The sequence below is a fragment of the Ranitomeya variabilis genome, chromosome 2 (assembly GCF_051348905.1).
Source record: "Ranitomeya variabilis isolate aRanVar5 chromosome 2, aRanVar5.hap1, whole genome shotgun sequence".
Taxonomy (NCBI): domain Eukaryota; kingdom Metazoa; phylum Chordata; class Amphibia; order Anura; family Dendrobatidae; genus Ranitomeya; species Ranitomeya variabilis.
This window is the reverse complement of record NC_135233.1, coordinates 233,922,125-233,935,482: the sequence shown is the minus strand read 5'-3', so window position 1 is coordinate 233,935,482 and position 13,358 is coordinate 233,922,125. Positions and strand designations below refer to the sequence as shown.

General features: G+C 45.3%; 1 protein-coding gene across 14 annotated transcripts in view; it reads left to right on the top strand.

The window, feature by feature from the left end:
- GRIN1 (glutamate ionotropic receptor NMDA type subunit 1) overlaps positions 1-13,358 on the top strand; it is a 121,783-nt gene that overhangs the window by 62,334 nt on the left and 46,091 nt on the right. For all 14 annotated transcript variants that reach the window (XR_013221180.1, XM_077284066.1, XM_077284060.1 and 11 more), the window contains 4 exons: positions 5,776-5,897; positions 6,036-6,210; positions 7,741-7,885; positions 8,193-8,276. Coding sequence is in view for 13 of the 14 variants with exons in the window: in XM_077284066.1 (XP_077140181.1) it covers positions 5,776-5,897; positions 6,036-6,210; positions 7,741-7,885; positions 8,193-8,276 (526 nt within the window). In the remaining variant the exon portion in view is untranslated. The remainder of the gene's footprint in view (positions 1-5,775; positions 5,898-6,035; positions 6,211-7,740; positions 7,886-8,192; positions 8,277-13,358) is intronic.

Below are 13,358 nucleotides of genomic sequence, written 5' to 3'. Positions count from 1 at the left end.
ATGCTATAATAACTGGCTTCTACCCAACCGGGTATTCTACTAAGTGCAAAATTGTTGAACAATAATTTAACATCGCCTTTAAGGATGTACACTCTAAATCCGCTAAAGACCTTCTTATAATCACATTATAAGGCAATTTAACTTTTACATTCTTCTTCTTAAAATCTGCAGGACCGCCTGTCCTAACGGCACCAGACCTACTGCCTCTCCTTCCTGTTACAGGACCGCCCCGTTCAGCCCGGGCCTACTGCCTTTCAACTACTATACACAGTATAGAACATAACATTACTTTCAGTTTAAGAGCACCGAGCCATCTCTACATGACTCCTAGGAGGACTCAGGGTTCACCTTCTATCCCCATTGTCTATCAACATTATCAAACATTTTCTTTACATAACATTAAACCTTCTCATTACCTTCTTACTAACACGTATGCAGGACGCTATGTCTACCCCTACGGGTCTGCTGCATCTTTCTTCTAACTTTCACTTATGCAGGACTTCATGTCTACCCCTACGGGTCTACTGCACCTTTCCAATAATTACTTTATCTCAGAACACATTATTAAACACTTCTTTCTTTCATCAGCAGCATCATTAACTTTCTTTCAAAACATTACTGCCATCTTAACCATCTCAAGGCAACACTGTTCATAAGTGCAAAAATGTGAACGTCCCCTTTAAGAGGGGACCAAGTCTCTATGAGGTAGTGCAACTTCTCAATCTGCAAGTCTGTTTTCCGCAGAAACTCTTGGACGGTTTCCAGGAACGGTTTCTTCACAAAATGTCTTTGATAACCCAGTGGGGAGCACCTTTAAGGAGGTGCAAACTATATACAAGGAGTTTGTATCATGCATTGTTCATGATCCAGCAGTTCTTTGTAAACTTGGGTAAACAAGGAGCAAAAGGAAAATAAAAACAAAAATAAAAGCAATAGGGATCCCGGGTAAACTAAGGCATCCCTTTAAGAATAACCCAAGTCGGGTATTAGTAGCAAAAAGCAGGGAAACAAGCAGTTAACTATGTACAGTTTCAGGTTTCCGAGGTTTAGTTGGACGGCTTCCAGGGCTGCACCTGGCACTTAACCCTTCTTGGCCTGGGCAAAGTGAGGTCCAGAGTTACACCCAGTGCTGGACAAACGCCGTTAATCCGTCTTTCATGTACGGTTAAATCATGCGCAGCGATGTAGGTCTGCGCAGCTTGAGTATGGGCATTTGCTGCAGCAGAGGTAGCGGCTGCTGCAAGATCAGTCACTGGAACGGAGTCAGCAAGAGCAGCTGCAAGAGCAGTCACTGGAGTGGTGTCGGTCGTCGGGGCAGGGTCGTCTTTCATACCTGCTTCAGATGCGGTCCCTCCGATGCCGGTCTGCTCCGTCTCCGCTGGGGTCTGGAACGCTGGTTGCGGGGCCTTGTGCTGCGGCGTTGTCATCTCTGCATGCAGCATACCGCTTTCCGGCAGGGCCTTGCTTTCCAGCTTCGGACCAAGCGAGGCTGCCGACAGGCGTCTGGTGAGGCTCCCGATGATGGTCTTCTTCCACCCGGCCTCAGTGCTCAGCTGCGTCTGCAGGAGTTGGTGGGTCAGCTCGTCCGCTCCGATCTGCAGGAGGTCAGCGTCAGCTGCGGAGGTCTGGCTGCGGTGCCTCTCCGAGTAGCTGGGGGAGTCCTCGGCTCCGACCCCACGCTCCGGCTCCAGGCGGCTGGCCATGGCGTCCTCCATGTCGCTCATTTCCTCTTCCTGGTCCTTTTCCCGCTCTCTCCTTCGTGGGCGGTTTCGCTTTCGTTGTCTCCGCCCCCCATTGAGGATCAGTAGGCGAATCTCGGCGGCTGACGGACACGTCCTCAAGGGGCTGAAATATTTAGACTGGGCGGCCATTGTCCTTCGCGCTCTCCAGCTTGTCTACGCCCACTCCACGCCCTTCTTCTTCTCCTGCGCTCTCCTTAGCGCTGTAATGGCGGCGGTTTTGGCGCGAACTTCTGGCGGCAAGTGGCAATACACAGTCTTTGCAATAAGTCACAGTCCAAGCACAATAAATCACAGTTCCAAGGCACACATGACCTGATTCTTCAGGCTTAAGTAGATCCTGTTCGTGACGCCAAGGTTGTAGCGCCCCCCACTGCCGCAGGGCCGAGGGGTACCCGGTACCGGGCCTCTGAGTCTCTGCTCTGGGGTTGTCACGGTGGCTAGGCCCCGGTCCGTGACCCTGCCGTGGGGCGCACAGTGAATAATAGATATGGATGATGGTAGTGATGTTGTAGTGGTGCAGTGCAGTAAATAACGAGGACACCAGGTTGCAGTCTCTTTACCTCTTTACTGAAGATCTCTGGGTCCTCAGTCCAGAATACGGTTCACCAGGCTGCGCAAGTCCGGCCGGTCCAATGGCACCTCCAGAGTTCTCTTCACAGGTGGAAATCGGTGCCTTCCTTCTAGCGCTATGTGTTGTGGTCCTTCCCTGCTGTGCTTACGGAAAGTCCCCACAACTGTTGTGTCTGTTTCTTAAGTTCCCTCACAACTCAATTAGATGATGTTCTGCTAATCCTCCGTCCCTCCCTGGTGTTCTGGTTGGGACGGCACCCGTTTGACGGGTAGGCTCGGAGCTCTTCCGGGACCCTAGAGTCGCCCCTCTCCACAAGTTGCCCCCCAAGACTGCATAGGTGATTTAAGTTAGACAGCCCGCCTTAGACTGACTGTCCTGCCGCTGTTTGAAGTATTGCTTGAAGCTGAATGTTATTATACTCCCTCGGCGTTCCGGCCACCGGTAGTGCGCCTCAGTAGGATGTTGCCTCGGTCTTACAGCACGATCCCTACTGGTATTTCTCCTTTTGCGTGATCTCGTTTCTCACTCAACACAATCTATCTCTCTTCTAGTCCTTCCTTGGGCACCGCCACTACCCAGAGCAGGCACGGTCCCGTTACGTTCGTTCAAGTTGCCAAGCCTCTGTCAGGATCCCACCCCTGACAGAGACCCTACTGTATCTTCCCCCACAACACCCTCTGCCACAAGGTGTTGCCTGGTTCCAACCCAGTCAGCTTTCTGATCTAACTTCCTGCCTGACCCCCAGTTTACCCACTATGGTGGGGAGTGGCCTAGTGAATAGAACCCTTAGCTCCCCCCGGAGGCCCGACTGTGAAATGTATTGGTGTCTGTGATACCTGATCAGATGAACTCCTTCAGTGCCATCAGACGCACCATAGCTCCCCTTAGTGGCGGAGCCACAGTACTGCAACGACCAGGACTCTGGGGCGCTGCAGTAACATAGTAACATAGTTATTAAGGTTGAAGGAAAACTGTAAGTCCATCTAGTTCACCCCATAGCCTAACCTAACATGCCCTAACATGTTGATCCAGAGGAAGGCAAAAAAAAACCCATGTGGCAAAGAGTAAGCTCCACATTAGGGAAAAAAATTCCTTCTTGACTCCACATACGGCGTTCAGACTAGTTCCCTGGATCAACGCCCTATCAAGGAATCTAGTAGTGATGAAGGCTTTAATATTTGGCAGTCAGGAAGGAGTAGGAGCCTAATACTTGGGGCAGTGGATTGCCGTAAATACCCTTCCGTGTGATTCCGTCTAATGGCCTGGGGCAACTTCGAGATGGACATGGGGGCCAGAGGCACGGACATGGGGGCCAGAGGCACACTCAGCTTGTGAAGCTACAGGGAAAGATGGACTCAGACTATGTGGGGCAGAAGGTATTGCAATCAGCATATACTGCTAGAGGTGAGAAAAATTCCCTAGTTCTAGGAAAGCCAGTGAGAGAGACATGCCACCTATACCGAGAACTAGGGCTGAAGTTGTATCTGGTACCTGTGGGAAAGATGACAACCCATTGGGCCTTATCCTTTGCATCTGCTTGTAAATACTGTACAGACTGCCATTCACAAAGAAAAAGTTTGGTTTTTATGAACCAAGTGTCTCCTGGATTAATTGCTGCCCTGGTTCCAGAAGAAGGATTCCTGGGGTCAGAAAAAGGCCTGCAGGCCAAAAGTAAGTGGAAAGCACCACATACTCAGCAGCACACCGGGACTGAGACACACCTTGTCTGTAGGATGCCAGAGCGAGTGGGGACCGAAGCTCGCCCACGACTACCTCGCTTTGGCATCTTACACATGGACTAATAAATTTATTTCTGACTTACACAACTAAATATGCCATTTTGACGCAAACCACACAACTAATATTCCAACCTGATGCACTCTACACTACTCACATATGCCAAACTGACAAACACTACATAACTCATGTATGCCACCACAAAATTCACATACCAGGAAAACACTAGATCAATTCCAATATAGGGTCACTAGTGGGGGTTTTCCACTGTTGCACATCAGGGGCTCTCCAAACACGACATGATGCCCAAAGACCATTCCATCAAAGTCCAAAATGTCACTCCTTCCCTTCCGAGCCCTGCTGAAGGATTTGGGGTTCCATTTTCTCCTGCTACCCTTGTGAAAATAATAAAAATTGTGGCTAAAAGATCATTTTTGTGGAAAAAAATGTAATTTTTGAATTCTCACAACTCAAAGTTATAATTTTCTGTGAAGCACCTGGGGGTTCAAGGTGCTCACCACACATTTACATAAACTCCTTGGGGGTCTAGTTTCCAACATGGGGTCACTTGTGGGGAGTTTTCATTGTTTAACCCCTTCACGACATGCACCGTACATGTACGACACATGTCGGGTCTCCCCCTTTGATGTGGGTTTCGGCGTTGAGCCCACATCTTTTCCATCACATGTCAGCTGATTTCAGCAGCTGACATGTACCCCTAACAGCCGCGGGTGGAATCGCAATCTATCCACGGCTGTTAACCTGTTAAATGCCGCTGTCAATTTTGCAAAGATAACAGTACAATATGCTGTAGGAGCTGATATAAGAGGTAAATAACAATCATTCATCCATTTACAAATATTAATTCAACCAACAAGAAGAGTCAATACTTCTGACAACATTCTATGATTGTGGGCCTACGAAATTTACGTCTGGCATAATTAAGAAGAAATCCTGTGTCGTCGTTTTTAAGATTATGTCTTTCACAGTTGAAGTGTACCTATGATAAAAATTACAGACCTCTCCATTCTTTGTAGGTGAGAAAACTTGCAAAATTGGCAGTGTATCAAATTATTTCCCTCACTGTATCTCATATCTGTCTCCTATCTATTTATTGAACATCTATCTCATATCAGTTGATTATCTATTGCTGAAAAAACTTTCCCTCAAGTGGGTGGTGCTGAAACATCGCTGCTGCAAGTCTTGGATTAGAAAAGGCATCTTCACTTTTTTATACCAGAATTTTGTCAAAACTGCAAAAGAATGATAACTACAATCATAATAATCTGTATGAGTTTCTCCACCTTCAAAAAAAAAATCACAGATTAAACAATTTTTTTTATGGACGGGAAAAAAATTGTGCCCTATTTTTATTGAATGTTACATAATTTTTTGGACGTTTGGCAACCATGCCTGGAACATCTCCATGTTCATTCCTCCTGATGTAAACCATACGGTAACTCTAGACCTCATAGCTGCCTCGCTTGTCCACTTTGATATTTCTTTTGTTGTCTTAGTATATAATGTAAATATTCTGCTTCATGCGGAGACTTGTAGCAAAGCTAATGGAAGTCAATGAACGAGTCCAGAACATTTCATGGTGGAATCTGAGATGGGAGCCGTTGCCCTTATTAAATTGCACTCAATACTATGTCAGGTGGCAGTCCTCTGATGTCTTTTATATGCTTTTTTTTCCATCTTTGCCTTGCTTTCTTTCCTTTTCAGTGAGGATGATGCCAGCACCATATATAAAACAGCATTGGTCCTAGAAATGACCGGGCCCGGTTATGTCTGGTTGGTGGGTGAACGGGAGATCTCAGGAAGTGCCCTGCGATACGCTCCTGATGGTAACGTAATGAGCTTCCCCGAATGTTGTTATTTTTATTAACATTTTAGAGAATTGTTTGTTATCATGGGTAAGGTTTAAAGGTATTGGATCATTGGGTGAGGGCCGACCTATAACGATCTGTCTCGTCTTCCGGCAGGAGTCATCGGTCTTCAGCTGATCAATGGGAAAAACGAGTCCGCTCATATAAGTGACGCTGTTGCGATCGTGGCTCAGGCGATTCATGATTTGTTTGAAAAGGAAAATATTACTGATCCACCGAGAGGTTGTGTTGGGAACACCAATATATGGAAAACAGGGCCACTCTTTAAGAGGTGCTTATATATCTACTGTGGTCATAGGATAGGGGGAGGAGGAAGGACCTGCTCCAGCATAATAAAGTGAGCAGAGTATCAGTGGTTCCTGTGTTCCCCTGATAACATTTCCTGCCCTTGTTCATCCATTGGGTATGTGGATCCAAATACCAATAATATCAGTTTCAACATCCCTCCTAACTCTGAAGGACAGGGATGAAGAACCGTCATATTTTTTCAGCTAAGCCACACACCTAACCCTGTCGAGCCCTTTTTGCACACCCATAAAGAAATAGAGGCTCTAGTGGAGACCCTTAGTGTTTTTACAATTTATTACCCCTTTTATGACTTCCATGTGGTATAACACCCCCACAATGGACCCTCCATACAATGTAAAGTCTCAAATATGCTCCTCGCACACATTAATGTCCACATATTGCCCCTTTATCAAAACAGTATTATACCTGCAAAGTGCCCTCACGCACAGTATGATGCCCCCACACACAGTATGATGCACCCATGGTACATCACAAAATGAGCCCCTTCTACTGGCTAATAAAAGAAAATAATAATCTAGCACCATTCTTACAACGAAAGGTGCACCTCTTCACTTTGTGTGTACTGAGGCGGTAGGTGCAATTTAGTAGAGTCCACCCACTACTCCTAAAAGATACAGTTAAATGAAGGCCATGAAGCAGACTAAACTGGGCAGAGGAACAGCTAACCAAACCAGGAAGCGTCCCACTGGATCCTGGATGGTTGAGGGGGTATAGTGTTGAGTAAAATCACTTAAAAAGGGGTTGTTTCAAAAAGATTGAATTAGGATCCAAAAGGAGCAGGGAGAACCTTATGAGTCAAAGCTGGTAACAAACTTGTTACAACTCTCCAATTTGGGAAAGTGACTTTTACAAAGACCACTTTTGAGGCAAACTGGAGTGTGGACATTGATGTGGATGGATTCAGATCTGTATCATATCCCTATGACAAGTACTAGGCAGGAAGTGTTGTCATGAGGATACAGGAGTATAGTAGGCTTGCTTAAGAAGCTTATGTGAAAACTTAATGTCGTTCAGTCTTTGCAAAAATTATAGCAAAAAAGTTCCAGCACCAGGCGTCTCTTCATAAAATCTTCAGTATTTTATTCTCATGTCAAGAAAGTAAACATCATACGGGGACGCAGCCCCTGACGCGTTTCGAACAAAGTTCTTAGTCATAGGCATATGCCTTTGCCTATGACTAAGAACTTTGTTTGAAATGCGTCAGGCGTTTAGAGGCTGCGTCCCCGCATGATGTTTTCTTTCTTGACCTGAAAATAAAATACTGATGATTTTATGAAGAGACACCTGGTGCTGGAACTTTTTTCCTTTTTTGCTATTGCTACTAAGTGGTATCCAGCCACTTGTTCCTGGCACCTGTGTTCATTTGGATCCTGGTGAGGTACCACTAATCCCTTTTCCTGCTCCCTGTATGATGTTTGCAAAAGTTACCGTGCTAAAGTTTTTGTGAATTGGGCAGGTCAATAGATTTCCATTCTATACTCTGTTGCTATAGGGTTCTCATGTCTTCCAAGTATCCCGAGGGAGTAACAGGACGAGTAGAGTTTAATGAGGATGGAGATAGAAAATTTGCTAATTATAGCATCATGAATCTGCAGAACCGGAAACTCGTCCAAGTCGGTATATTCAACGGAAGTCATGTGAGTCAGGACATAGTGGACATTTTGCAATCATATTTAATTCCTAAAATAAATCCTACATATCTGTTTAGTAACTGTGATTTATTTTTTTTCTAGAATTTCTTTTACTATTTATTTACTCTAATTTTAGATTATATTGTCATGAAAGTCTATGTCATTAATTTTTGCTTTTCATTCAGTTTTCTACTAGAATTTGCAGTTAAAGGGTTCTTCAATCTTCCCAAATAGTATGAAGATCCCTTTTCTGTTGCCCTATCTAATGGGATTGTAGTTGACTCAGTTACGGTAATTATTTTCCCCTTTTTAGATTTTACAGAATGATAGAAAAATAATTTGGCCAGGCGGTGAAACAGAGAAACCACAAGGTTACAAAATGTCAACGAATTTGAAGGTAAAAGGGTTTTTTTTGGTCATTTTTCCATGTAGAAAAAAAAAATCCTATTAAATTTAATGCTAATTTATTGTAATAATATGTTATGCCTTAAAATGAGTGGTTAATATCTTCAAGGGACACTATAGTAGTATTTTATATCAGAGAGGGCCTTAGTTTACCCAATCAGGATTACAGTGTACTTAGAAGTAAATTGGGATATTGAAACTTAACATTTAATAAGAAAATATATTAAAACCTAACATATAATTAAAGTGCAATGGTGCAAAAAGTGCAAGTGTCAAGATACCGTATATACTCGAGTATAAGCCGACCCGAGTATAAGCCGACCCCCCTAATTTTGCCACAAAAAACTGGGAAAACTTATTGACTCGAGTATAAGCCTAGGGTGGAAAATGCAGCAGGTACCGGTGAATTTCAAAATTAAAAATAGATACTCCATACCGTTCATTATGGCCCCATAGATGCTCCACATAAAGCTGTGCCACATATAATGCTCTGCACTGTTCATTATGGCCCCATAGATGCTCCACATAAAGCTGTGCCATATATACAATGCTCTGCACCGTTGCCCCATAGCTGTGCCATATATATAATGCTCTGCACCGTTGCCCCATAGCTGTGCCATATAGTGCTCTGCACCGTTGCCCCATAGCTGTGCCATATAGAGCTCTGCACCATTGCCCCATAGCTGTGCCATATAGTGCTCTGCACCGTCCATTATTGCCCCATAGCTGTGCCATATAGTGCTCTGCACCATTGCCCCATAGCTGTGCCATATAGTGCTCTGCACCATTGCCCCATAGCTGTGCCATATAGTGCTCTGCACCGTTGCCCCATAGCTGTGCCATATAGTGCTCTGCACCGTTGCCCCATAGCTGTGCCATATAGTGCTCTGCACCATTGCCCCATAGCTGTGCCATATAGTGCTCTGCACCGTTGCCCCATAGCTGTGCCATATAGTGCTCTGCACCGTTGCCCCATAGCTGTGCCATATATATAGTGCTCTGCACCATTATTGCCCCATAGCTGTGCCATATAGTGCTCTGCACCATTTCCCCATAGCTGTGCCATATAGTGCTCTGCACCATTTCCCCATAGCTGTGCCATATAGTGCTCTGCACCATTGCCCCATAGCTGTGCCATATAGTGCTCTGCACCATTGCCCCATAGCTGTGCCATATAGTGCTCTGCACCATTGCCCCATAGCTGTGCCATATAGTGCTCTGCACCGTCCATTATTGCCCCATAGCTGTGCCATATAGTGCTCTGCACCATTGCCCCATAGCTGTGCCATATAGTGCTCTGCACCGTCCATTATTGCCCCATAGCTGTTGCTGCTGCTGCAATAAAAAAAAAAAAAAAACATACTCACCTGTCTTGCTTGCAGCTCCTCGGCGCCATCTTCCCGGCGTCTCTCCGCACTGACTGATCAGGCAGAGGGCGCCGCGCACACTATATGCGTCATCGCGCCCTCTGCCTGAACAGTCAGAGCGGAGAGACGCCGGGAAGATGGAGACAGCGCCCGGCGTGTGGAACGAGGGAAGGTAAATATGCGATACTTACCTGCTCCCGGCGTCCCGCTCCTTCCCCCTGCCTGTCTTCGGTGCCGCAGCCTCTTTCTCTATCAGCGGTCACCGGCACCGCTTCATTAGAGAAATGAATAGGCGGCTCCGCCCCTATGGGAGGTGGAGCCACCTATTCATTTCTCTAATGAGCGGTGCCACGTGACCGCTCAGGGGAAGAGGCTGCGGCACCGAAGACAGTGGGACAGGCAGGGGGAGCGACAGGATCGCCGGGACTAGGTGAGTATATGACAGTGCTCACCCGCCGACCCCACCACCGATCATGACTCGAGTATAAGCCGAGAGGGGCACTTTCAGCCCAAAAATTTGGGCTGAAAATCTCGGCTTATACTCGAGTATATACGGTAAGTGCAAGTAAAATATACAAAATGCCGTATACCGCCATCAATTCTGCAATACTATCAAAAAAGAGTCTGTTACCAACTCAAGTTAAATAAGACACTTATACTTACTACATAGTTTTAAAATATCATAAGCAACACCTCTTTTGTATTTCTGGGTTGCCTCTATATATGTCGTATATTATCAGACACATTAAATTAGAACATTCATTCTTAAATAGCCATATCATAACAAGCCCATTGGTATATGCATGCAGCTACAACTCTAGGGGGCATCAAAACCCTTAAATCCTAGTAATCAGCCATAAAAAAAAACATTAAAAAAAAACATAAAAAAATACAAACTTTTGTTTTGTAAAAAAAAATTGTGCCATTTTCCAATACCCGTAGCATCTCCATTTTTCGGGATCTCGGGTCAGGTGAGGGCTTATTTTTTTGTGTACCGAGCTGACGTTTTTAATGATACCATTTTGGTGCAAATACGATCTTTGGATCCCCCATTATTGCATTTTAATGCAATGTCGCGGCGACCAAAAAAAGGTAATTCTGGTGTTTTGACTTTTTTTGTCATTACGCCGTTTAGCGATCAGGTTAATCTTTTTTTATTGATAGTTGAGGCGATTCTGAACACAGTGATACCAAATATGTGTATGTTTGATTTTATTTGTTTTATTTTGAATGTGGCGATAGGGGGGTGATTTGACTTTTATTTTTTTTATAATTTTAAAAACATTTTCTTTTTACTTTTGGCATGCTTCAATAGTCTCCATAGGAGACTAGAAGCGGCCACAACCCGATTGGCTCTGCTCCATAGAGGTGATGATCAGATCGCCTCTATATAGCAGATTTACTCACTTGCTATGAGCGCCAAACACTGGGTGACACTCACAGCAAGCCGGCACTCACAACCATAGAAATCTCCAGGAGAACTCCGGTTGTCATGCCAACACACCAGTGACCCGCGATCATGTGACGGGTGTCACCAGTGTGCGTATTTCCGGCGCGATTGCCGGAAGCGCTTGTTAAATGCCGCTGTCAGAGTTTGGCAGCGGCATTTAACTGGTTAATAGCCACGGGTGGATCGCGATTCCACCAGCAGGTATTGCGTGCACATGTCAGCTGTTCAAAGCTTTGACAAAGAACACAGCAAGTATTCGAAACACGTAGCTGCGCATTTGGGTGGCATGTAACCATTTCTATGAATTTTGAATAAAGACAAGCCTTTTTATCAGCTGGACTCATCCTGCTTTTTTCATAAGTATTCAGACCCTTAGCTCAGACACTCCTATTTAAGTCACATGCTGTCCATTTCCTTGTGATCCTCCTTGAGATGGTTCTACTCCTTTATTGGAGGCCAGCTGTGTTTAATTAAACTGATAGGACTTGATTTGGAAAGGCACACACCTGTCTATATAAGACCTCACAGCTCACAGTGCATGTCAGACCAAATGAGAATCATGAGGTGAAAGGAACTGGCCAAGGAGCTCAGAGACAGAATTGTGGCAAGGCACAGATCTGGCCAAGGTTACAGAACAGAATTTCTGCAGTACTCAAGGTTCCTGAGAGCACATGGCTTCCATAATCTTTAAATGGAAGAAGTTTGGGACCACCAGAAGTCTTCCTAGACCTTGTTGTCCAGCCAAACTGAGCAACTGCAGGAGAAGAGCCTTGGTGACAAAGGTAAATAAGAACCCCAAGATCACTGTGGCTGAGCTCCAGAGAAGCAGTAGGGAGATGGGAGAAAGTTCCACAAAGTCAACTATCACTGCAGCCCTCCACCAGTCAGGCCTTTATGACAGAGTGAACTGACGGATGCCTCTCCTCAGTGCAAGACATATGAAAGCCCGCATAGAGTTTGCTAAAAAAAAAAACCATGAAGGACTCCCAGACAATGAGAAATAAGATTCTCTAGTCTCATGAAATGAAGATAGACCTTTGTGGTGATAATTCTAAGCAGTATGTGTGGAGAAAATCAGGCACTGCTCATCACCTGCCCAATACAATCCCAACAGTGAAACATGGTGGTGGCAGCATCATGCTATGGGGGTGTTTTTCAGCTGCAGGTAAAGGACGACTGGTTGTCATCGAACCAAACATGAATGTGGCCAAGTACAGAGATATCCTGGATGAAAACCTCTTTCAGAGTGCTCTGGACCGCAGACTCGGCCGAAGGTTCACCTTCCAACAAGACAATGACCACAAGCACACAGCTATAATAACAAAGGAGTGGCTTCAGAACAACTCTGTGACCATTTTTGACTGGCCCAGCCAGAGCCCTGACCTAAACCCAATTGAGCATCTCTGGAGAGACCTGAAAATGGCTGTCCACCAACGTTCACCATCCTGTTGTGAATTCTGCTCTTGGGCTCCCTCCGGTGGTTATAAGTGGTAGCGCTGCTGTCTTTGGATCTCAGCATTCATCAGGTGTGTCCACTTATTGCAATTCTGACTGGGCTATTTAGTCTTGCTTGACACTTTAGTTAGTGCCAGTTGTCCATTGTTTCCTGGAGGATTCACTTCCCTGCCTGGTCTCTCTTGCTTGCTGTTCATTTCAACAAAGATAAGTTCTGGCTTTGTTTTTTGCAGTCCACATGCTGTGGGCCTAATCGTTCAAGTTATTTTCCATGTTTTGTTTTGTCCAGCTTGGTCTGTATAAGGATTTGTTCAGCCAAGCTGGTATCTCTGGAGATGCAGATATACCCTTCATGTCTTTAGTTAGATGTGGAGATTTTGTATTTTCTGTGGTGGATATTTTCTAGTGTTTTAACACTGACCGCATAGTACTCTGTCCTATCCTTTCTATTTAGCTAGAAGTGGCCTCCTTTGCTAAATTCTGATTTCAGTCTGCGTATGTTATTTCCCTCTCCTCTCACAGTCAATATTTGTGGGGGGCTGTCTATCCTTTGGGAATTTTCTCTGAGGCAAGATAGTATTCCTGTTTCTTTCTTTAGGTGTAATTAGTCCTCCGGCCGTGACGAGGTGTCTAGGGAGTGACAGGAACATCCCACGGCTACTTCTAGTTGATGTGTTAAGTTCAGGGTCTGCGGTCAGTATAGAGGCCACCTACTCCAGAGCTCGTCCATGCTGCTCCTAGGCCACCAGTTCATAACAGTTATGGCCAGGAGGATAATTCTTGGGTTGTTGCGTCCGATGTT